The sequence below is a fragment of the Dermacentor variabilis genome, chromosome 1, assembly GCF_050947875.1.
Source record: "Dermacentor variabilis isolate Ectoservices chromosome 1, ASM5094787v1, whole genome shotgun sequence".
NCBI lineage: Eukaryota > Metazoa > Arthropoda > Arachnida > Ixodida > Ixodidae > Dermacentor > Dermacentor variabilis.
In genome coordinates, this window is record NC_134568.1 from 156551674 (window position 1) to 156573558 (window position 21885).

Below are 21885 nucleotides of genomic sequence, written 5' to 3' on the forward strand. Positions count from 1 at the left end.
AGAAAGCCAGCTCTGGAATTTAGAGGCGCCGGCTGGGGTCAGGCGTGACCACCTGGCTACGACGCGCTCAACTCGGGTTCTGGGAATCCAAAGTGCGTACGTGTGTGTGTGAGCCCTCCTCCTCCAAAAAGGCCGGTCAACTTCAATGACGTTGGACGCTACGAATTGGCGGTGAACTGCCGTTTCCCTCACCTAGGGATCTAGGGAGCACGGAGCGTTTATAAGCAGCTGTTTGTCGGCTGCTAGGGTGTGCTCGTGTTCGTCTGACACCAGTAACGAACGACATGAGCGTTATCAGCGTGACAGAGCTTTCTCGACAGGAAATCCAGCGAGCGCCGAGTTTTCAAGAAAGGAAACGCAAGGATGAAATTAAATTAAATACTTGTTCTGTTTACCTTGTAGCACCGCTCAAGTTTTTATGCGAAGCATATTAACGTAGGTTTCGGGCCTTCGCGCGACGCCCGGCGGTGGCCACCATTGACCCTGAAGTGGGGTCACGTGACAAGACGTCACGTGATGACGTCACACAGGCTGCAGATGGGGCCTCATATCGCGCCGTCGGTCGCCTCCCGGCGGTGGTCACCATTGACCTTCAAGTGAACTTCAAGTAGGTCACGTGATGACGTCACACCGGCTGCAGATGGGGCCTCATATCGCGCCGTCGGTCGCCTCCAGGCGGTGGCCACCATTGACCCTGAAGTGAGATCACATGATGTGACGTCACGTGATGACGTCACACCGGCTGCAGATGGGGCCTCATATCGCGCCGTCGCCCGGCGGAGGCCTCCACGCTTCGGTTCGCGGCGGCGCCACCATCGCTGCACCACGTGATATGTGACGTCACGCCAGGGATGAAGCGGCGCGCGCCCGCCGTCGCGTCAGTCTCTGTGCCCGCAACCGCGCCAGCGTCTTTGCGCCGGGCGTGTATGCGGTCAAGATGCCTCCAAACGCTAAGGATACGCTAAGGTTAAGCCCAGTGGATGCTTCGCATCCACTGGGCTTAACCTTGATAAGCCTCCAATTTTTTGCGTTTGAAAGGTATCCTGAAGAATTCTTTACCTACTATATATATATATATATATATATATATATATATATATATATATATATATATATATATATATACACACCACCCCCATGCTCAGAACTTTTGCTACACAGCGATCACGAGTAATTACTTACTATAGGCATACATGCTTGGCGTAATTCAACATAATTGTTTCGCAGGCTTACTGTATAGGAGGTTACGGTACACAGGATACAGTACAGGGCATCTTTTTATGAAGGCGTAAGCCTTTAGTGGCTCATGAGTGTCCGGGCGCAGTCCGTGGTGGACGCAGGAAAGCGGTGATCGCCGGCGAAGGGAGCAAGTAGCTAGACGCGCCGACAACAGCAACAGAGGCAGAAATAGATATAGGCTTTCGCCTATCGCAGTTTGGCTCAGCAAGGTGCCCATAGATTTTTTACTCATTTAACAGATTTTCAAAAGCATTGCAAAGATTCACAGCACAAACTATATATATATATATATATATATATATATATATATATATATATATATATATATATATACACACACTGGTCGCCGAAATGTATACAAAACAGCTAAGCCACGCAGTGACTCTCCGGACTATTTTGTTTGTATTAACCAGGAAACAAACAAGCGCGTTAGAACCGCAGCTGAAGTTGCTACAAAATGTAGCAGTGGCGCCATCTCGCGGCATCTGTGGAAAAGGCGGGTGCCACAACCCGGCCGGTCGAAGTACTAGATTACTTATAGTTTACTATACTTATAGTGTCACGAGCGCTACGCATTTTATAGTCAGCCCTTCCAACGCGCCTAATTTTCTTTTTGGCCTCGCGGCCTATTCGCAGCTCGAAGTGAAACTGATATGATTGAGGGTGATTGAAATCAAATATTAATCTACGAAACGCGCCACTTCTCGATGTCGGCTCAAGGATCACAATCGTCATCAGCTGGATATTCTCCCGCGCGTCTGCTCGCGCTATATTCCAAAGTTGGTTCTTTATTCTATATGGTGCCGGCGAGTGTGGCTGACATGTTCAAACACGTGTGACACGAACTTTTTACCTCGTGATCGAAGGCAAAGAATATCTATTTGTGCAAAAACTAAGAGTGCACTAGAATTTACCTTAAACGTTAACATGGTGTCATCAGGAGTCATTAAGTGCAGCGCTCGACAACTCAATCTGGATGTGACACTAACGTGTGGGCAAGCTTTTAGGTAAGTTTTGAATCGAGCGTGCGTGCAGGTTCTGAATGCCGCTCCTGAAGCTGGCGCAACAGTACATTTGTCAAGGTTCTCACTGGTATTGTAGAAGTCGCGGGCGCTTTTTTTGGTTGCTGGATGTACGTCGAACAAACTTTGTCGCGGCTGCGGCGCTTGTGCTGAGTCAGTCGCGCCGAACTATATAATAACTTTGGTACTGCGATTTCTAAAACTCCCCGTTCACGTGTGCTGGGCTGCAGAAAAAAACGTCCCGCGACTTCCGCAACACCAGTCAGAACCTTGCCTAGAACAGTATGATAGAAACAACAATGCTTATGGCCATTGTCTTACCGGCTAGAGTAAAAGTGCAGACGAGCTCGACACTTCGAAGAGGCGCTGATCGCTTTTTTTTTTTTTTTTTTTACGTGCAGGTGGAAGAAGAATAACCACTCGGAATGGATTAGCACTTTTGCAGGCAGGGTATGGTGCCTGAGGCAGGATGACGACGGAAACATCCACTACCGGGTGCTCAATGTTGTTAACAATGGGTTGTGCTCTCCAAATGTTAATTCACCCGCAGTATCCCGCAGCAGAAAGCGGAAACGCTTAGAGAGTCTGTCAATTTCATCAGGAGAAAATGAAGACCTCTTGAGAGACTACTTTCAGCTGGGAGTGGACTTAGAGGGCCTCTACACTGAATGGTGTCGTGTAGACCCTACCTTCAAGGCAACTGCGCACTACCTCCCAGGAATCAGAGTACTGCGACAAGAGCCCTTAGAGGCTCTGATGGCCTTCATTTGCTCATCCAACAATAACATTACTCGGTCAGTCCCAAATAATTTCTACATGTCGTGAATTCATCCAAATGCCTGTTTTTGCTTGGTGCATTAATTTATTTATAACATCTACTCAAGTGCTCAGTAATTTTGCCCCTGTGCATATTGAAGACAAATACTTTCTAAATAATTTTTATTTTTAAGCAAGCAACAATAACCGTTTCCTTGTATAAGCTTGCAAAAGTATAACAGAGGAAAGTCTTCATGGTGGGCCGTAATAGCAAGCACATTTCTGTGCTGTTTTCTTCTTTAACATTGTTGAAATTGCATTTTAACTTGCACTTTTACGATAACTGTGACAGCAACAATTTCCTTTCTTCACTCTCTTTATTTCAGCATCAGCTCTATGGTTGAAAAGCTGTGCACCATGTATGGAACTAAGCTTCTTGAGGGCAAAGAAGGGTCCTTTTATGCCTTTCCTACGGTATGTATTTCTTGCAACACTTTATCAAAATGTATATATAGCCTATCATGATCTCTAATGGTCAAAACATATATCTTCTATGTGTTATAGTGCAAGGGGAAAACTAGGTCTCTTAATACACAACTTAGGTGGCTACACCTCTGCGTTAAAACTAAAGGTATACAAATTTATAAACGGACACTTTCTTGAATACGCCAGCGTCATCTGGGACCACCACAAAGCAGTCAATAAAAATTGTCTAGGAAAAAAAAATTAGGCAGGTCCTACGCACCATGGGATTCGATGGTTGTGAAGCATTTTGCAGGTGGATGCTATCCAGCATTGTTTGGGAATCTGTAAAGTGTCACCAGGTGGACCAATGTTTTTGTATAAGGCAAGTAGTTGTGTGTGTGTGTGTGTGTGACAACAGCAGCAAGACGTTGGTGCCAGTAACAACGATTGTATGTTGGCGACGGCATGATTTGTACTCTGGCTGTTCATGGCAAGTTTATGAGATGCCGATTGTTGGGTTCTACATAAGTACTGGATAGGTGTAACTGAGAGAAACGCTGATTGTGGCATCTGCAACTACAATCGTATGTACAGGTGCGGCCACTGTAACACAAGAGACCATGGCAGCGCTCTACGGAGCGTTACCCCCAATGCCTCGTGAAGTCTTGGCAGATGATTCGCTGTAGCAGATGACTCCCCAGGCTTTTTGCCAATTGCTTTAATTACGCCTTCACCGCAAGACTTCATGAGGCGCCAGTGGTGGGGCACACCCACAGCGATGCCATGAGCTTCGTGTTCCCACTAGCAGTGACCACGCCTGTACCTATGTCTATGTAATGAGCAAAACGAAAATAAGGTGAAAGCTGGAGCTGGGTTTCACCGTGTTCTCGTTTTGCTAATCGTCTTGAATTTCCATCTCCCGCCTTCCCCGTGTTTTTCCCATGCCTATGTTAAAATGACAATGGCAATTGTACTCGGGCAAAGAAACATTAAAACCTGTTCAACGTGGACCAATCCTGAAGGTGGTACAATGTCATACAGCATCTGCGTAGTGCTACGAGGAAAGGACTGGGGAATCTGGGCCAGTCCTAAAGGTGGCGCAGTCTAACACAGTATCTCAAAGTGCTAGCTGCCATGAGGAAATAATGCAAGAAACTGGCACACGATGCATGTACCAAACATCTGAAAGAGCTAGTTGGCTTTGTGTACACTCGTATGTGATCATGGCCCAATGGCTAAAGCATTGGGCTGCTGTTTCAGAAGACAGATTTGATCCCACCATCAGTCGCACATTTCTATTTACGAGACAGGAGCCTACCTACTTGCCTACCACAAAGTGCTGGAATGGGACAAAGAATGCTTCACATTAAATGTCGACAACCAGTTGCCCAGTTTACATTGCAAAATTAGCATTAAGACCAGAAGAGCTTATAAAGAAAAGGTCAGAGCCTCTCATCATAAGTGCAACAAGAGCATGAAACTGAATTTTGCCTGCACAAATTGTTAGATAGGTATTTTTTTTTCTTTCTGAGGACACTAGAAACACCCTTTTAGTGCCACCCATACGGACATCACGACGTCTTTTCAATTCTATGAGTGTACAATGCACAACTGGTTCGACAAACACATTTAATAAGTCTTTCTTACCATTGGCGATTGAAGAATGGAACTCGATTCCAGAACCATTAGTCAATGAACGTGACAACTCAAAATTTAGGCAGCTAATATCGGCTCACTTTGCCAAATAATCTCATAATCGGTAAACATTTCCTGCTTTTCTCGTATATCCAACGCGTATTTCACTTTGTGGCTCTTCCTTAAGATGGGACATAACATATATGTCACATTTTCTGCTTTGACTTGTGTGTATATATATGTGTATTGAATTGCATTTTTGTATTGAATTGAATATTGTATTGAATTGAATTTTATATTGAATTGTATTGCAACCTTTTTATTCAATTGCAAACATATGCGGAGCTCAACTGCTTGCGTGTTCTTTGCGTCTTCGCCTTCAACCACGGTTCCATAACAATGTATAACGTTACTTTGCCTGTCTGTCTTTTTATTTCGCTTTATAATTATATGACCATGTGAATACTTCTCTTGTTAACCCCCCCCCCCCCCCTTATGTAATGCCCAATAGGGCCCTTAAGGGATAATAAATGATGATGATGATGATTGGAATTCCCTTTCTCATAATTTGGTGTTGCTTGGTTCAGTGGAATAGTTTGTGTTTATTATTTCGATAGCCTTGATGCATTGTACTTTTTCCCTTAACATTTGAAGTATTCTTGTATTCACTTATTTTATTTACATATTTTTGTAACGGTAGCTGTTCTTATATATATTTTTGCCCACTCCTGCTTTGACTCATTGTGGTTTGCAGTATCAAATAAATAAATAAAATAAGTAGCAATCAATATTGTAGCTGTGGGTCAGAATTGCATGCCCATACTTGAAAATGGAAACTTTTAGGAATAGCAAATGCAAGGTTTCAGCACACTCGAAGAATGACGTCAGTTACACTGGGCATGTGCAGAACCCATGCACAACTTAGGTTGTTTTGTGTGCAGAGTAAATGTCTGAGACCTCCTTTGCATCTATTGTTGCTAAAATCCCTTAGTAACATCCACAATAGCTTGTTCTTTTAACCTAATCTGTGTGTAGTGAAGTACAGTACAGCCTAAACCTTGTGTGGAGGAAGGTCATGACAAAACTAAGTTTTGCATGTATTTGTATAATAGGTGTTAAAGTGTGAATACTTGCATGCAGTAATGCTCAATATTATCAACTATGAAAGCTTTATTGACTTTATTAAGCACAAAACATAATAAAAATAAAAACTTTATAGCTTCTTGGAAAATAGTCAGCCCTATGTCATGAAAATAACCAAAAGCCCTACAAGGCACTGATGGTGACTTGTGACTTTGTGCAAGCAGAAGCAGTACACTTGCAATACACATTACTCACTGTGAAATGAAGCCGTGTTGTGGCATGTCCTTCAAGGCTGCGCAGATGGACCGAGGAGGGGTTGAGGCAGAGCTGAGGGCTGCTGGCTTTGGATACAGAGCAAAGTATGTGCATGGCACGGCCAAGGCACTTGCCACACGGGATCCTATGTGGTTGCAATCACTTAGGGGTGCCTCTTATGCTGAGGCGCACCGCCAACTCGTTGAACTTCCTGGTGTCGGTGCAAAGGTATGACTTCCAGTAATGATTATTTGGGCTTTGGCCAACCTAATTTTCACACTTCCACTTCAGCTCAGTTCGTGACTGCAGCACTAGCACTAGAAAACATGCACACACGTGCACGAACTAGACAAACATAGGCTCCTAATGAAAGGAAAACGCCATGCTTTTACCAAATGTTCATTATAAATACTATAAAAACCAAAGCAGCAGTAGATTTACCAGCACAAGTATGTTAATGGCAAGTTGAGTGCAACCATTTGGGTGTTTAATAAGCTCATTAAAGGTAAGCAAATATCCAAAACTTTTGCATTTAATGAATTGAATATTCAATTTGGTCTTCAAATCGAATGCTCCAAAGAGCCCTCAGCATGAGAACAAACTGTACTTGTTCTGCTCCATACTGCCAAGCAAAACACTCATTGCCCTGACAAAGATGTGTGCCCTTGTTGAAATGTTGGCTCCAGGCTGAGGCTTCCCTTGACAGCCTACACTGCTGATCACTTCAAGCCTCTCTCTTCCTGTGACCCCTTTTTCTCATTTGTAATGATTTTTTGTGCTTTCAATAAACCATGCTTCATAACATGCAGTGCAATGACAGAAATTGGTCCAATAGCACTAGAGGATGTTAGTGTAGTGCATGTGATAGAGGCATCCTGAAGGTGTGTGTCCTTTCATGGTTAGCTCTTGCTGTGGGTTGTCTTAGGAACATAAAGAACTCTGGAAAAATTACTCATCCTCCAATAAGTGCTGGCCCGTGCAGCAGCCCAGAGGACACCACAGCATTTACCTAGCTTTGATCAACACAGTGCGCTGTTGTGGCGCCATGTGCTAGGTGCAATTCAACACTTTCCTGCCTCAGTGGAACCTTTTCAATACTAGCGGAGTTGAAACAGACAGCTGATCTCTATAATAATGACAGAACATCTCTCATACTTTGTCCTTGGCTTGAGGTGAGACTAAGCGATGACTGATTTTACGATTTATTTCCTGCTGTAATGACAGAGAGCAAGTAGCATAAGAGCGAATTAGGATTGAAGTGGGGGGGTGCAGCCTGGGAACTGCCATGTTGTTATGCAATCACTGCAACTGGCGAGTGCCGTCCCAATAAGCTCCTCACATGCGCAGTCATGGTAGCTGGTATCGGTAGTGGTAAGACAGTAATGCATGCTAAAAGTCTGTAATACGTGAATAGGTAATATGGCAATGAGGAGAGTGTTACTGGTACCGACCGTTTGCATTCATTTCTGTGTAGGGAAGCAGTAATACGTTATACTCTTTTAGTGTGGCATGAAGTGTGTGTATGTCCTCAGAATATACTTTCTTTACGATGTAGCTTTATTCTTTAAATGCTCATTTTGTGTAACTGGGTGCCAGGTGGCCGACTGCGTGTGCCTAATGGCACTGGACAAGGCTGAGGCAGTGCCAATTGATGTGCATGTCTGGCGCATGGCAACTCGGCACTACCTGCCCCATCTTAGGTCCCTGAAGACTCTTTCAGCACTTGCCTATAAAGAAATTGGTGAGTCTAGTTTGCATTTAATTGTAGGCAATATGTATTTAGTAATTTGTCATCAAAAGTTGTGTTGACAAAGAATTGTGCATAAAGAAAGGGTCTCAGAAAATGTCTTGTGGGCCTTGCTTACGTATGTTAGTCCACGCTATCGAATTGAAGGCATTCAGAAAAGTAAGGGTAACCTTGATTGCAGCACCACAGTTTACTATGCTTTGCTTCATTGAGATACCTTATCATGCTGTACTGTTCTGCGTGAATTGTATTATTTTATTGTTATGTCGTGTAATGACTAGTTCGGTTATTTTTTAAGATACTTAGCTGATAATGGTGCAGTGGGTATAAAAAGAAATCTCTTTAAACAAATTTTCTTGTTACCTGTTTTAGGTGACCACTTCAGGGAACGCTTTGGCCCCTATGCTGGCTGGGCACAGTCTGTAAGTGTTAATTGATGCCATTTGTCATTTGTTCAGCATTTTTAATGCCAATAATGACTTAATATGCAGGTGCTGTTCACCTCCGATTTGAAGAAGCACACCAAGTCCAGTCCATCAGAATCTGAAGATATTAAAGAGAGTGCCACTTAATAGATCAGACCAGCAGACAATATTTTCTTCCGTGATGTCATCCAGCATAGGTGTATGCATAGGTAAGCATAGTCCTCCATTCTTCAGTGTCCACAATTCTCCACTTGTGGATAGACACACTGTTGACTACAAATGTTATTACTCCTTTCTGTAGTGATCAGTAAATCTGGAAACTACAAAGCTTTATAGCATAACTTACTAAGAACATCTAGTAGGAAAAATAACCCTTGAAGACTGCTGTATTCCTAGTATAAATGTAAACAAACTTTTGGTACTGCTGTTGGCATGTTGGGGATGTGTTAACCCCCTTCAGACGCTGCGTGCAGACAATTGTGCATGCCAAGGTTGCATCAAATAGAAAAGCACTGATTAAAATAATTATATTTAACATGTGTTGCATACATGTTGATACACTTCTGATTGGACCTATGCTGCAAATTTAAATTTATATGTATTTGTAAAGTGTTTTCGCAAAAAAAGGTAGACAGCTGGCTGTATTATGTCGGTGTCTGTATGTCGTTATGTAGTGCATTCACTTTTCTTAATTTTTCACAATATCTCATATCAGGCATATTTTTCAAGTGCTGGAAATGTGCTTTCCAAGTATGCTAGACATGAATTGTTGATGTTCTCATATCTGATATTCCTGTTGAGAGTTGTGGCATAGAGTTCACATTCTGTGAAAAAACTCACTGAAGAATTTAAAAGTCTGATTCTTTCTGCTGCTGTGCATAGGTAATTCTGAATGGACAGAATTAATTGGCACCTGAAAGGGTTAGGGAGTCCCGGAAATAATTTTTGTCAGACAAAAAGCAATGACTAAGACAGAGGGTATTTCTCAAATTAATGTTTTTACAAAGATTTCAGAAGAAATAATGCCATTTCACAAAATGTGGCAAATGCATTTGGGGAATACACCTGCCTCGCACTAGACATTGCTGAACCGTAGCCCCAATTCATTCCTGGACTGAACCACCAAGTAGAATGTGGTCTCCAGTGATGGTAGCTGGCTTTGCCAATAATTGCGCCAAACTGCACCAAGAGGTGAAACCTGCTGCATCCTGCTACATTTGGGTAAAAGTCTCACAACTTGCGCCAAACCTGCACCAAGACATCAATTTTGTGGTTTTTCAGAGAAAGAAATGACGGCAATGCTCGAAATCCATCATTCAGTCTCCCACGACTATGGTGCCATTTCGAGCGGTCATGAGAGCTGACAGGCGAGTGTTCTGTACTTTAAAAAAAGATGAGGTCGTGATAATGCAGGGCCACAAAATCTCGAAAGGTCACTACACATACTGAACAGATGGCAATATTGGGTTAGGCTTATGGTGATGGCTAGCAGACTGGACACAGTGATAGAACAGCTGTGCCAATTGCGCGAAGTCGCGCCAAGAGTGTTCATTTGCACCATCTTGCTCTGAACGGCATTTTAACGAAAAATTGCCTCAAGCGTGCACCAAATGAAGCATGAGAAGGAGAGCCTCCTTCCGTTAGTGCTACCTCAGTAGTAAAACTAAAGCTAAAACAAAGCTTGTCGTCATCATCCTAGAAGTTAACAGAGCCGCCATTGTTACGGATATAGCCGATCTGTCATTTCTTCATTCTTTGCGGTTTTGCTTCATTCCTTGGCAGCGGATGTTCCTATGTACCTGCACTGTACAATCATCTTGTGCTGCAGATCAGTATCCCTCCTATCAGAGTGGCATAGCTAGAGCTCTCTCTAAAATGATGTCGTATCAAAAGAAGCCTTGGATAATGTCCGGTCACGCATTGTTTTAACATGGTCGTTGGCGGTGCCAATTTAAAGATGTCTTGTAATATGTGTACTCAACTGCCGCCATATAATTTGCTTATGCGTGGGGACCTTCTTTGCAACCCTGCACGATCGAAAAGGAAGATTCCATGGTTGTAATTTAGTCTGCTTTCACATGTTTTACGGCACAGTTATGCGGGACAGATAGTGCGCATTAGAAGCAAGTTGTGGACATCTTCACTGTAGCTTTGGTTTAGCTGCGCACATTCTAGGGTGTGACCTTGCTGATATGCTCTATAGTTCCCAGAACATCTTAAAGATAATATCTCTCTTAGGTAGTTGCTCCCACTTTTCTGTATCATCTATGTGTGTTTCCAGCCTCTTTTGTGGGCCATTCCCATGGGTATGTGCAGTCTAAAAATCTGGGCCGTTCCCGTGGAAATGTGCGGCCTGAAAGTGTGGGCCAATGCCAAAGGCGAGTTTGAATCGCGGTGACACTGTTGAGCAAAGTATCGTTTTTATTTGCCCTATAACGAGGGTGTAGCTGATGATGAGCCAGCGGCCCAACGACGGCACTCGCTGTGTTAGTGTGTGCATAGCAATTGAGGGACACAGCAGCAAAAACGTGGGCCGATTTCAAAGGTAGTGCAGTCTAAAGATATGGCCACTTCTCGTGGGTATGTGCAGTCTGCAAATGAGCACCGATCTCAACAATAGTGCAAGAAAAAAATTGACTACTCTTCCACTACTGTGAAGAGGGGTGCAAGTTAAGCTTGGGATCTGCAGCTCTTCGTTGTCGTAACGCCTCAGGTTCGCGCTTCCTCACGGTGAGGTTGGCACGTCGACGACGAGCCCTTTCTCGAGCGAGTTCACGACGCGTGGCCCTCTCCCGCTGCCGTTCCTTCAACGCAGCCTGCTCTTTGGCAGAACAAACCAAACGCAGCCTCCCCATATGACTGCCGGGCATGAATTGGTGGGAAATGGCGGGGGCGAGGCAAGCGAACACACCCTTTCGCTCCTGTGGAGGGAGGGGACACCTGTGATTGGCCCGTGCCTTGTGCTGCATGTACTTATTCATGCATATAAAACCCCACTTTAAAGGGCGCATATGATGATGGTTAGTGTGGTGGTCTCGCAACCTTGAGGTCGGTGGTTCGAATCCGCAGCCAGACAAGCAATTTTTATTTTCACGCAGCTTGGGTTTTTTCGTACGGCAACGGCAACACTGATGCCGACACGAATGAGGCAATGCAAGCTTCGCTTGAAAAAATGATTGGGCATTGCAACGCTACTGCTATATCACTCTCGCAATGGTTGATGCAATTGAGTGCTGTGCAGTGACTTCACCCCATTCTCACCCCCTACTGGCTCAGGGGGACATTATCTTTGATCGATGTCCCTTTTGATTGACTGACTTGTACCCTTTTTATTGCAAAATTGAATTCGGTACATTCGTTTATTCCGCGAAGTATATTTTATTACACTTATGTTGACGACGTGCACATGGGATATAAATCCTGTAACTTTGCCATCTGTGAGCGACAGGTTCAACTTGGCCTAAACAAGATGTCAAGATGGGCACAGGAAGATGGATTTAGGATAAATCTCTTAAAAATCTCCTGTGTTCTTTCTTCAAGAAATAGAGGCATGGTCTATTGGCATGATCAATCCTTACCTGTAAGCAGACAAAAAATTTTAGGCATCATTTTAGACACGAAGCTAGCGTTTATTCCACACCTGAAGTACCTTAAGAACAAATGCCTAGAAAACACTGAACATACTTAAAATCCTTTCAGACACAACGTGGGGTAGTGACAGGAAGTGCCTCATGAACCTTTACAAAAGCCTTATATGAACATGTTTTGATTATGGGGCTATTGTGCATCAATCGGCTACTTCTAATGCCTTGAAGGTGCTGGATCCTGTCCATCACCTAGGTGTTCGCCTGGCGACCGGTGCCTTCAGGACAAGTCCTGTAGAGAGTCTCTACGTTGAATATAACGAGTGGTTGCTCCATCTTTGAAGGATGTACTACTCTAGTTTTATATATTTTCTGAAAGTGAACGCAAACCACTTACATCCCTCTTATATAACCTTAAACGACAACACATCTGCGATGCTGTTTAATAATCAACCTGCAGCTAGAGTACTATTCTCTCTGCACGTAAGAAAACATTGAGGAAGTGCGTGTCCCAATCCTAAAGCATAGCTTGATGGCCCCAGCGAAGCCATTACCGCCGTGGCAGTGGCAGCTTATAGAATGTGATAGTTCATTTGTAGAGGTGACAAGATGCTCCTGGGGCACATGTTCGGATGTATTTTCTAGAAATTCACTCAAAGTACTCATGCACAGAATTTTACACGGACACTTCTAAGTCACATGCCAGTGTGTTTTATGCAGCAAGTCGGTCCATCTTGCTTGAAATCCAATGTCCTGCATCTGGAAACAAGTATCTTTACGGGTGAAGCCTTTGCACTATCGTCCATTGTGAAACATGAAAATATAAAAAAACTAAAAAAAAGCAATTATATTCAGACTCTCTAAGTGTCGTAAAAGCCTTAATGTCACTGCATAAGCACAGAAACCTGGTAGTTAGCTCTGTTCTGTTCTTTGCACTATGTATATATCTCACCAGCATGTCACTGTATGCTGGGTGCCTGGCCATACAGGCATCAAGGGCAAGTGCAAATTGCCACATCAATTGCATCACAAGCTATTATTCCTACTGTTGCTGTCCCTGCCACAGATCTGAAGCTTTGGTTATGAAAGAAGCTGCGAAGCCACTGGCAAATTAACAATAAACTTCACATAATTAGGCCACAGTTAGGTTTCTGGGCCTCCACAACAAAGACGTGAGGAACTGAAGTTTTATTCTGTTGACTCAGGGTAGGACACATGTATGGCACCCACAACTTTCTGCTGACTGGTAATGGACCTCTGACCTGTGGTAGATGTAGTGAGAGGCTGACTGCCCTCCACATCCTCTTAGGAGTGTCGAGAAGCAGAAGCTGAGAGAAAGAAACACTTTCGTCTAGCATACTGCCAGCACATCCCCCTCCATCTGTGAATGTTTCTTGGAGCAGAACCGTTGTTTGACACCAAAGTAGTTCTAAGTTTCTTGAGTAATGTTGTATGACATGTTATTAGCTCAAAAAAAAATTCATAGTGCATCCTCTCACAAGAAGATGCTGCTGCAATAGTAGTGTTCTGTATAGCACGTGTCTCCAGGCCCTTGGGTTGCAAGGGCTCTGTCAAGGCAGTAGTGCTTCGTACAAGCTTTTACCTCTGACATATTTAGTATATGTATTACCCTCCTAGAATGTATTTTTCGTGTTCATAGTACAGTCAAACCTCGATATATCGAACACTCTCTATAACACCTTGAAAATCGCATGCATTTTTTATTCTTATTTCGAACGGGGTCGGCCGTAAAATGGATATATCGAACTCCGCCATCCCAGACCATGTGCACTCTGCTGATAGGCGGCGAGCTTCGAAGATAGCGATGGCGTGATGGGCGTTCCCGACTGCACTAAAGCAGCTCACACCGAAAGCACCGAGGGCGCCATTTGAAGGTAGCAGCGTATGCACGCGGCAGCTTGGCTAGTTCGACAACATCAACGCATTGCATTTGCTGCACTGACTCCTCGGTGCCACGCTCTGTGCCTGCCACACCTCGCGAGGAATGGCGGTTTGCATCTACAAAGATGCGCGACAGCACGCCATAGAATAATCAGTGCGCGCTCACTGGGCTCACTCATAGACGCCTTAGCGGACGCCACTTCATAATTTGTTATTGACAGTGTTTTAATATGCTTTGGTTGACGGACATGGAGGCCGCAGCGGAAGTAGCGGCCAAACTTGAAGACGCTGCCGAGGTTGATCTCGCAAGCGTTGATGATGTCCCGCTCCCGACTTCAACTGAGGCTGTAGCTGCTTTGGCCCTTCTTTGCTGCTACTGCGGCGCAATAGAAGGCACTGGCATATCGCTTGTGGATCGTTTAGGCTATGTTGAGGACGCCGTGGTTAAGCACGCAGCTGCCAATAAGAAGCAGGCTACACTGCTGCAGTACTTTCAGCCAAAGAAATAAATACTTTGTGGGAAGCTTCAAATGAGTATTTACTGCGCCACGATTGGGGCATGGTCGGGGATCGTTATTCAGAGGAAATTCGTGTGGCTCACGAAGTCGGCGCGGCCTAGGCCAATGGCACGTGGCGCAACCAAACGCGTGCTCCGAACAACGATCCCCGATTGCACCCTTGGTTCGTTGATTGATTTGTACATGTTTTTGACGCATTTTTTACGTGATATCATATATCAAGTTCTGGCTATCTCGAACTATGTCACGATCACCGTGCTGTTCGATATATCGAGCTTCGACTGTATACATCATTAGTCATTACCCTATTCTTATTACGCATACATTTTATGCGCTTTACAATGACTGTTTTAAGGCCCCTTTACAGCCACCTCGCATCTACCTCTCATGATTCACTGCTATTCTGTCAACTCATTTAACACTAGCCCGGTCCTCTTCGGCCATAATTGGCCCTTACGCTATGAAACACCAATTCATCATCATTGATTGATGTCAACTTGAGGTTGACTTGTCTTCCAACTTCTTGTTCTTATTTGTTTTAAGTGCAACGAATGCACTACGCTTGTTGCAAACCTAAATCCTACATAAGCAGCTTTCAATCTCGTATACACACATGGAAAGCCATTTTCTTTAAAATGAATGAAAGTATAATTTCATATTTTTTAACCAGAACACCTCAGTAATGCTTACAAAGTCGACTCCACTATATTTATTGTCTATTTCAATTGAAATTGGGGATTACTGTACACATTCATGTAAGGGCCACATTTCTTTTTCGCAATGAGGTGTGGCCCTTACATGGGACCAAACCTTTTGGTCAAAATGTTGTCGGCGCAGCTGGCAACTACCGCACGCCCTGGATCCCTGAATGCACCATTGCATCAGAGGTCAACGTGCAGCTCTCGCCATCTAGTAGGGGCACGTAAAAGTGCATAGTGCGCGAAAATTCGCTGATGCGCACGTGTGGCATCAGGGCACTGAATGCGATTGCTTATCTGATAGAAATTTTCTTTCCAAGTTTCGGGCTGCCAAGTTAGGGGTGCAGCCCTTACATGAGCCTATACCATATAGCTGGTATGTATAGGTATGTGGAACACTGTACCAAAAGTGCTTGTCACTGTACAAAATCAAATTTTTTTCCTGTGCTAAGATCTGCTTCAAAAGATCAAATGGCTGTCCCACCACTGCGAACACAATTGTGGAAAAAGGCACTAGATTGTGATGTCAGTGAAAATCACAGTTGTTGCTACTTCACGAATGCAGCGTACAATAGTCCTTGGTATAATTACCATTTGCACCTCAGTTGAAAGATACCATTTCCCGTCACAACCGTCTAAATCACACTGATAGCTCAGCTGTGAAGACGGTGTGCCTCAACACTACGTATTGCAAATGGTGATACCAGCACCAGGACACATGTCCTGGCACGAACTGCATCACCGTTGACCTGGCAGAGCGAAAGCTCTGGTGGAACAATTGGTCATGTACAAATCGTTGGTGGTACGTGAAAATGTGCAAGCTTGTATGAAAGCTTCATGTACTGACACCGTTGCACGTGAATCATCATTGAAAGAATACTATAAATTTGATTAATTGTTGTCAGACCAGGACGACTATTGTATGCGACATACAAGCTTAAGACAAAGGACATACATTCTGTATATAAACGTGTTTTTATTTCATGAAGGAATCCGCTTGTATTCTGTGCAAGATCCCCGCAACAATTGCAGTTTCGTTCAACTCTTGCAAATGATAAACGCTCGTGACTGTGTTGGATGAACTTGCACAAAGCTGCACGTAAACAAAGAAGGCTATGAGACTGGTGTTGGCGCGACATGCACTCGCCAAACTAAGGGTGATTTTCTCAAGTGAGCGCATCTATAACTGGCAACGTAGTCGAGTACTGTGATAATGAGCGAGTTTGGCACTAGCATGTGGATAAAAATCACAGCACTGCTTACTGTGTTTGCAAACGGCTTCCGTGGTGTCTGTCCACATCGGATTGAATCAAAACGAAACTATAGCAGCCCGCTCTCTCGCATGAGTACTTCATGGATGGGGCCCCGTGCATGCCGTAAAATAAGATTGGAATCGAAAGAACCCCCAAAGCTATGACCCAACGTTGCTTTTTTTTTTCCCCAAATGATAAGCTGAGTTTCAGCAGGATCATAGGTGTGCTTTTGAGTTGCACTTTTACAATTTGCAGTGATCCCCAATCACAGGGCTTGGCTTGATTAAGAGGTGCGCAACCAAATATCTTCAAATCAACAAATGTTTATGCCATGGGATAATGGGGATGGGAAAATACTGGGAGGCTGAATTATTCTTTTTGCTCTATCAATGTTGCAGCTTGTGCACTCTGCGAATATGCATTCTATAAGTGTGAATTATTCATGTAAAAAAAGAAAATAAATAAACCGTACTATAAGATTACCTTATGAAGTCAAGGAAAAAGTAGTCTTTTAATTATTATTGAAATAGAGAAAAAGAGAAAATTTGTTACAATTACAGGTTCTGTAAGACGGAAGTCATAAACTTGAGGTTTAATTGCATTTTGTTTAAAGTGGTAGTTATGTACTCAAATATACTATATTTCTTGCTTTTTGTTTTCACAACAAATGCATGTCAGTATTTGTTCAAAATGATGCTTGGAGCAGTACATGTAGTATGTTCTAGTTTAAAATATTAAACAGAAGGCAGAATTCTTCATCAAGAATTCAACCTGCCAGAGTGCAACGCAAAGTGCCCGTGTAGTTCTGCTCCTGAGGAGAGCAGGGGGTTACGGCAACAAATCTCGGCCATGGCAGCCAGATGCTAGCTGGTGCAGAACACAATCACTCGTGTACTTATTGTCAAAATTATGCGGAGCCTTCCATCACCACAATCCTCATACTCCACGGAGTATGCCTCATCACTTATTTAGCCCTGCATTTTAAGAACTGCAAGGTACCATAAGTGTAGCTTATCGTTCCTTGCATACACCTATCATACACCTAGCTTGTACTCAAAGCACGAACATCATCACATCAGAAGCTCATCATCACATGAACACATCATGAAGCACATCATCACATGAACATCATCAGAAGGGTTCTTTTCTATAGTAAGAAAAATGGCTAGAAAATGTATGCAAGTGTACGCTCCCAGTATAAAAGTTTCTTCAGCTTGCTTCTTGTCTCTGCACCACAACATTGAAGAACGCCTCCTGGATAGACATACTAGTGTGAATTGTTTAGAAAAAGTACACATAAGAGAGAAGGCGTGGGATTGAAGAAACTTAGCGCTCTCCGCGCAGAAGAGTGCCTAGAAGATTTATGCCAGCGTGCGCTCCCAGTGCTGAAGCTTCTTCTTCAGCGTGCTTCTTGTCTCTGCACCACAACTAAAGCATAGTGGCGCGACTATCGCCTCCAGAGCCGGTGAAAAAGAAGCCAGCTCACGTGCATGTAGTGCAAGAATAGAACACGCTAGCACGCTGGACCAGAGCGGCCGTCCTATCGGCTGCTCCTGAGATCTCACAGCACCATAACTGGCCAGCCTAAACAATGTGTGGCTACGGTGGCTACCTTTTCACACCACCTCCCACAAAAGCATTGTGGAAAGCCTCCTTGAGAAACTTTGCTAATGGTCATTCTGGACACAGTGCTGAAATGTTCTGCACCTTTCTGCAGTGATGAAGGGATAAAGAGGCAAAGCACGCACAAGTACAACTACTCCTAAAGAAAGCCTCACATTCTCATTTGCATTAGTTTAATAAGCTGGGGAAGAAAAAACAAACATCTTATTTATAACAGCAAAATAACACAAAGTACACCAATAAGTGTTAAATGTCACTTATTTTTCTGCTTTTCCCTTCTTCTGTCCCAAGAAATTAAAAGCACTGTTAAAGAGGCCCTGAAACACTTTTTCAACATTGTAAAAAAATGTTGCCGATCTGTTAACAAGGCTCCTATGAACATGCAAGCCAAATATTGCGCTGCATGCACCAGGGAACTTACAACCTTGTGTCAAACGTAGTGGACAGTCGTTTGCTCTCGCATCCACAATGTCGTCATCGAAAGCAATTTGCCCAGCAACGCTATTGGCTGATCTCGTGATCACGGGAACATTCTCAATACATAATAGCTAATTTTTAATTAAATGAACGAAAAATATATATGTCTGCGACCTCAAAAAGACAGAAAAATCGTTTCATCTTTGCACTGCACGTGGCCTCCAAGATGGCCGCCACAGGGTGCCGCGACGAACCCTTTCACCGCCGCGACACTCAACTTTTGGCCGGGGCTTTGCTGTCTTGGTTTCTCTGCTGTGTAGCTTCCAGCATGCTAGCAGAGACGAAATTGAGGAGAAAGCTGGGTATTGGTGTGAAAACTCCACTTATAGTTGAAGGATTCAAACAAATTTTTCGACATGAGATTTGAGGGATGACATACATTAATATTGAGGCCATTCTATGATTAATTAGAAAAGTGTTTCAGGCATAGAGTTTCTCACTATATTACCTAGAAGGAAATCTGGTGCTGCTGCGCTGTGGTATGCATGCGAATGCCCGTGTATTGTGACTTCGGATTGGCATCATTCTCGAAGAGCCAGGACACCGTGAAGACATGCCTGGCAAACACCGTTCCGTCTGTCACAATAATTCATTTTCTACTAAATCAACATGTAAAAAGCTGTTTTAGCTTTATTATGACACAAAAATATGTTTTGTTTAATTATGAGAGCTTGTTATTGCATGTACAATTATATGAAACATAAGAAGTTTCAGTGGGCCACTAAAGTTGGAGGACAGACGACAAGATTCGCGCTCGCTTTGGAACAGTTTGTCATCTGTTCTTGCTTTTCTTCACTTGGTTATGCATTGTAGGTGAGTAAACTTAATTGGAAGATGCAATATGGGTGAATAAAAACCTTTTATGAAGATCTTATGAAGAATGCGTTATTTGTGTAGCCATATCACATTTTAGAACAAGCCTCTTACAACACCAGCCAACACGAGCCTCGCAGATACATATGCCGTCATTCCCATGATGGCACAGCGTCCCTTAGAAAACTCCCATAGACAGTGGCGCCAGATTTCCCTCTAGGTGTTGCAGTAAGAAACTGTATGGTTTCAGGGCCCCTTTAAACTCTGCCCGACTACTTCGCACAGTAACACATTTGCAGAAGCTCCACCCTTGTGGCTTTCCCTTCATTGCCACAGAAAGTCTTCAAGTATAGCAAGGCTTCCTAAGCACATCTTGCTTCACTTACCACGAAGCTATGCTTTGAGTGGGCAGTTCTGAGCAGGCTGAACTGTATTTTCTTTTTCTCTGTTGCATTCAAAGAACACAGACTTAAAATGGTAAGCCAATGAAAACACTCATGTGACTTTTGATGGTCACACAAGCAAAAACATGCAGAACAGTTTTGCTGTGACTGGAAGATTCGCTAGCTTTGCAATCTGTGTATAAATTACTGGGTTAATGTATACACACAGAAGTTCACATGAAAATGGAGTCTTGAAATCATCAACAGCAGTTGAACAAAAAATGTTGCTGGAGCCAACATTTTGATGTTTCAAACAAGCACATAGATTGTTTCTAGGTTCATTTAAACAATATATGATGACGCTGTAGATAGTGCATCAACTTCTGTGCCACCCTGGCGTGTACAAGTATGTTTGTACTTCTGTGTAATACACATCTCATTTTAACAAGTGCCTTTTATTCTTAGTACAATATCACCCTCCTTCTCCATTCCCCCTTCATGAAATTGTACTGCTTTTACAGGGGAACAAAGACAAGGAGGAAGTAGGCCCACAAGTGGAAAATAAATATTTGATTCCAACCAAACATGTAAAAAAAAAATTTTTTTCTTCTCGTTTTCATTGACAGTCACTTCGAAGAGCAAATAGGAATATATTAATTTTCAAAGTGCCCCACGAAATACATTGGCATTCCAGTTAATTTTGTGCTTCAATTCATAAAACAGCCTTTCTTTAAAAAATATATAAGTGGGACAACAGTGCATTCTTACTGCAAGTTTCATGGCACGTATCCCGAAACTACCTGCCGTGGTGGCATAGTGGCTATGGCATTGCGCTACTAAGCCCGGGCGTGCGGGACTGAATCCTGGCCACGGCGGACGCATTTCGATGGGGGTGAAATGCAAAAATGCCCGTGTGCTGTGCAGGGGTGCACTTTATAAAGAGCCCCAAGTGGTCAGAATTTACCCGGAGTCCCCCACTATGGTGTGCCTCATAGTCAAATTGTGGTTTTGGCACGTAAAAGCCCAGAATGTTATTTTAATTTTTTTTTATATCTAAACCGGTGCCATCCTCAGAATTTGTTCCAAGTCGATACGCCTTGCATACTTGCTAGCTACAATTTGTAGATTGAAATATGTGCCATAAAGTAATTAAGTAAAAAGTTAATCTGTGTAATTATGTTAATTACTCAGTTAAGCATTTTTATTTCTAATAGAAGTAATGGCCACCTCATTCAGTAATTTAGATGATGGGTTAGAATTACGCAATCTGCCACAGGCAACTTTTTCAAATTTGGTGTAGCTAAAAAGAGACACCCTGTATACCGCTCCAAGATATTCGACGGATTTGTCAGGAATTTTGCAAAACCCTCGTAAACTTGACAATTTCACATAGGCTGTAAATTTATATATTAAGTTTGCCCTGCTTGAGATGCTCTAGGACATGCAGTTTACCGAACTGTGATAGCTATTTGTGGTACAGAGTTGTGTATTTGCAATGTTTGCTTTTTTTTCAATTTATTGAGTTCCGGACATTTTTGCAATTAATTCAAGGTCCTAAATCAAAATTATGCTTCCTGGAGTTGATAAAATTTAACTGTATCTCTCAAATGCAACAAATTTCTTTTAGATCAGTCCAGCTATTGTCTTAAATGCATTTTGTATGTATCTGAATGGGGAAATCAGAGTTGGCCTCAAGCTAAAGCTTCCTCTTTAAGGAAACCTGTAATCTCCACTTCTCCAATAAGCAAGTCCACCCAGCAGCTAGATAGCTTTCAAGAAAATTTGAGCCAAATATGAATATATGCAGAAAATAACCTACACTTTTGCTCAAAGAGCTACAGCGGCTATCTGAAATTAAGTGCTCATACGACAGATGACAGCTTATTGGGCGGATGAGCTGGATACCTTCAATGGCCACAACCGATCAGTGGCAGTTTATGAATTGCAGGAGTCATGAAAAGTGGGCAAAAAACGAAAAATGAAAGCAAACTACAGCTACTCACTGTC

The 21885-nt window shown here is 43.2% G+C and overlaps 2 protein-coding genes across 4 annotated transcripts in view; one reads left to right on the plus strand and one right to left on the minus strand.

Moving 5' to 3' along the window:
* The first annotated feature begins 1793 nt into the window (after positions 1-1793).
* On the plus strand, positions 1794-20484 carry Ogg1 (8-oxoguanine DNA glycosylase). Of its 2 annotated transcripts, XM_075698122.1 has the most exons (8): positions 1801-2246; positions 2663-3055; positions 3404-3491; positions 6492-6683; positions 8052-8196; positions 8575-8624; positions 8694-8836; positions 20400-20484. In XM_075698122.1, the coding sequence occupies exons 1-7, from the start codon at positions 2167-2169 to the stop codon at positions 8772-8774; spliced, it is 1029 nt and encodes a 342-aa protein (XP_075554237.1). In that variant the 5' UTR covers positions 1801-2166; the 3' UTR covers positions 8775-8836; positions 20400-20484. The 2 variants fall into 2 exon arrangements, with proteins under 2 accessions (XP_075554241.1, XP_075554237.1); XM_075698126.1 differs by lacking the exon at positions 6492-6683 and having other exon boundaries at positions 1794-2246.
* Positions 11969-21885, minus strand: part of LOC142587263 (N(G),N(G)-dimethylarginine dimethylaminohydrolase 1) — a 95338-nt gene continuing 85421 nt past the window's right edge. Inside the window, exon 5 of one of the 2 annotated variants that reach the window (XM_075698144.1) lies at positions 11969-12205. In XM_075698144.1, coding sequence (XP_075554259.1) covers positions 12125-12205 — 81 coding nt within the window. In that variant the 3' untranslated portion in view covers positions 11969-12124. The remainder of the gene's footprint in view (positions 12206-21885) is intronic. The other variant, XR_012829426.1, reaches the window with a different exon arrangement.

Coding starts and splice junctions, on each gene's coding strand:
- Ogg1 (XM_075698122.1), top strand. CDS start 2,167: ATGGTGTCATCAGGAGTCATTAAGTGCAGCGCTCGACAACTCAATCTG. Junction 3,492..6,491: donor CCTTTTATGCCTTTCCTACG/GTATGTATTTCT, acceptor ATGTCCTTCAAG/GCTGCGCAGATGGACCGAGG. Junction 6,684..8,051: donor TTCCTGGTGTCGGTGCAAAG/GTATGACTTCCA, acceptor ACTGGGTGCCAG/GTGGCCGACTGCGTGTGCCT.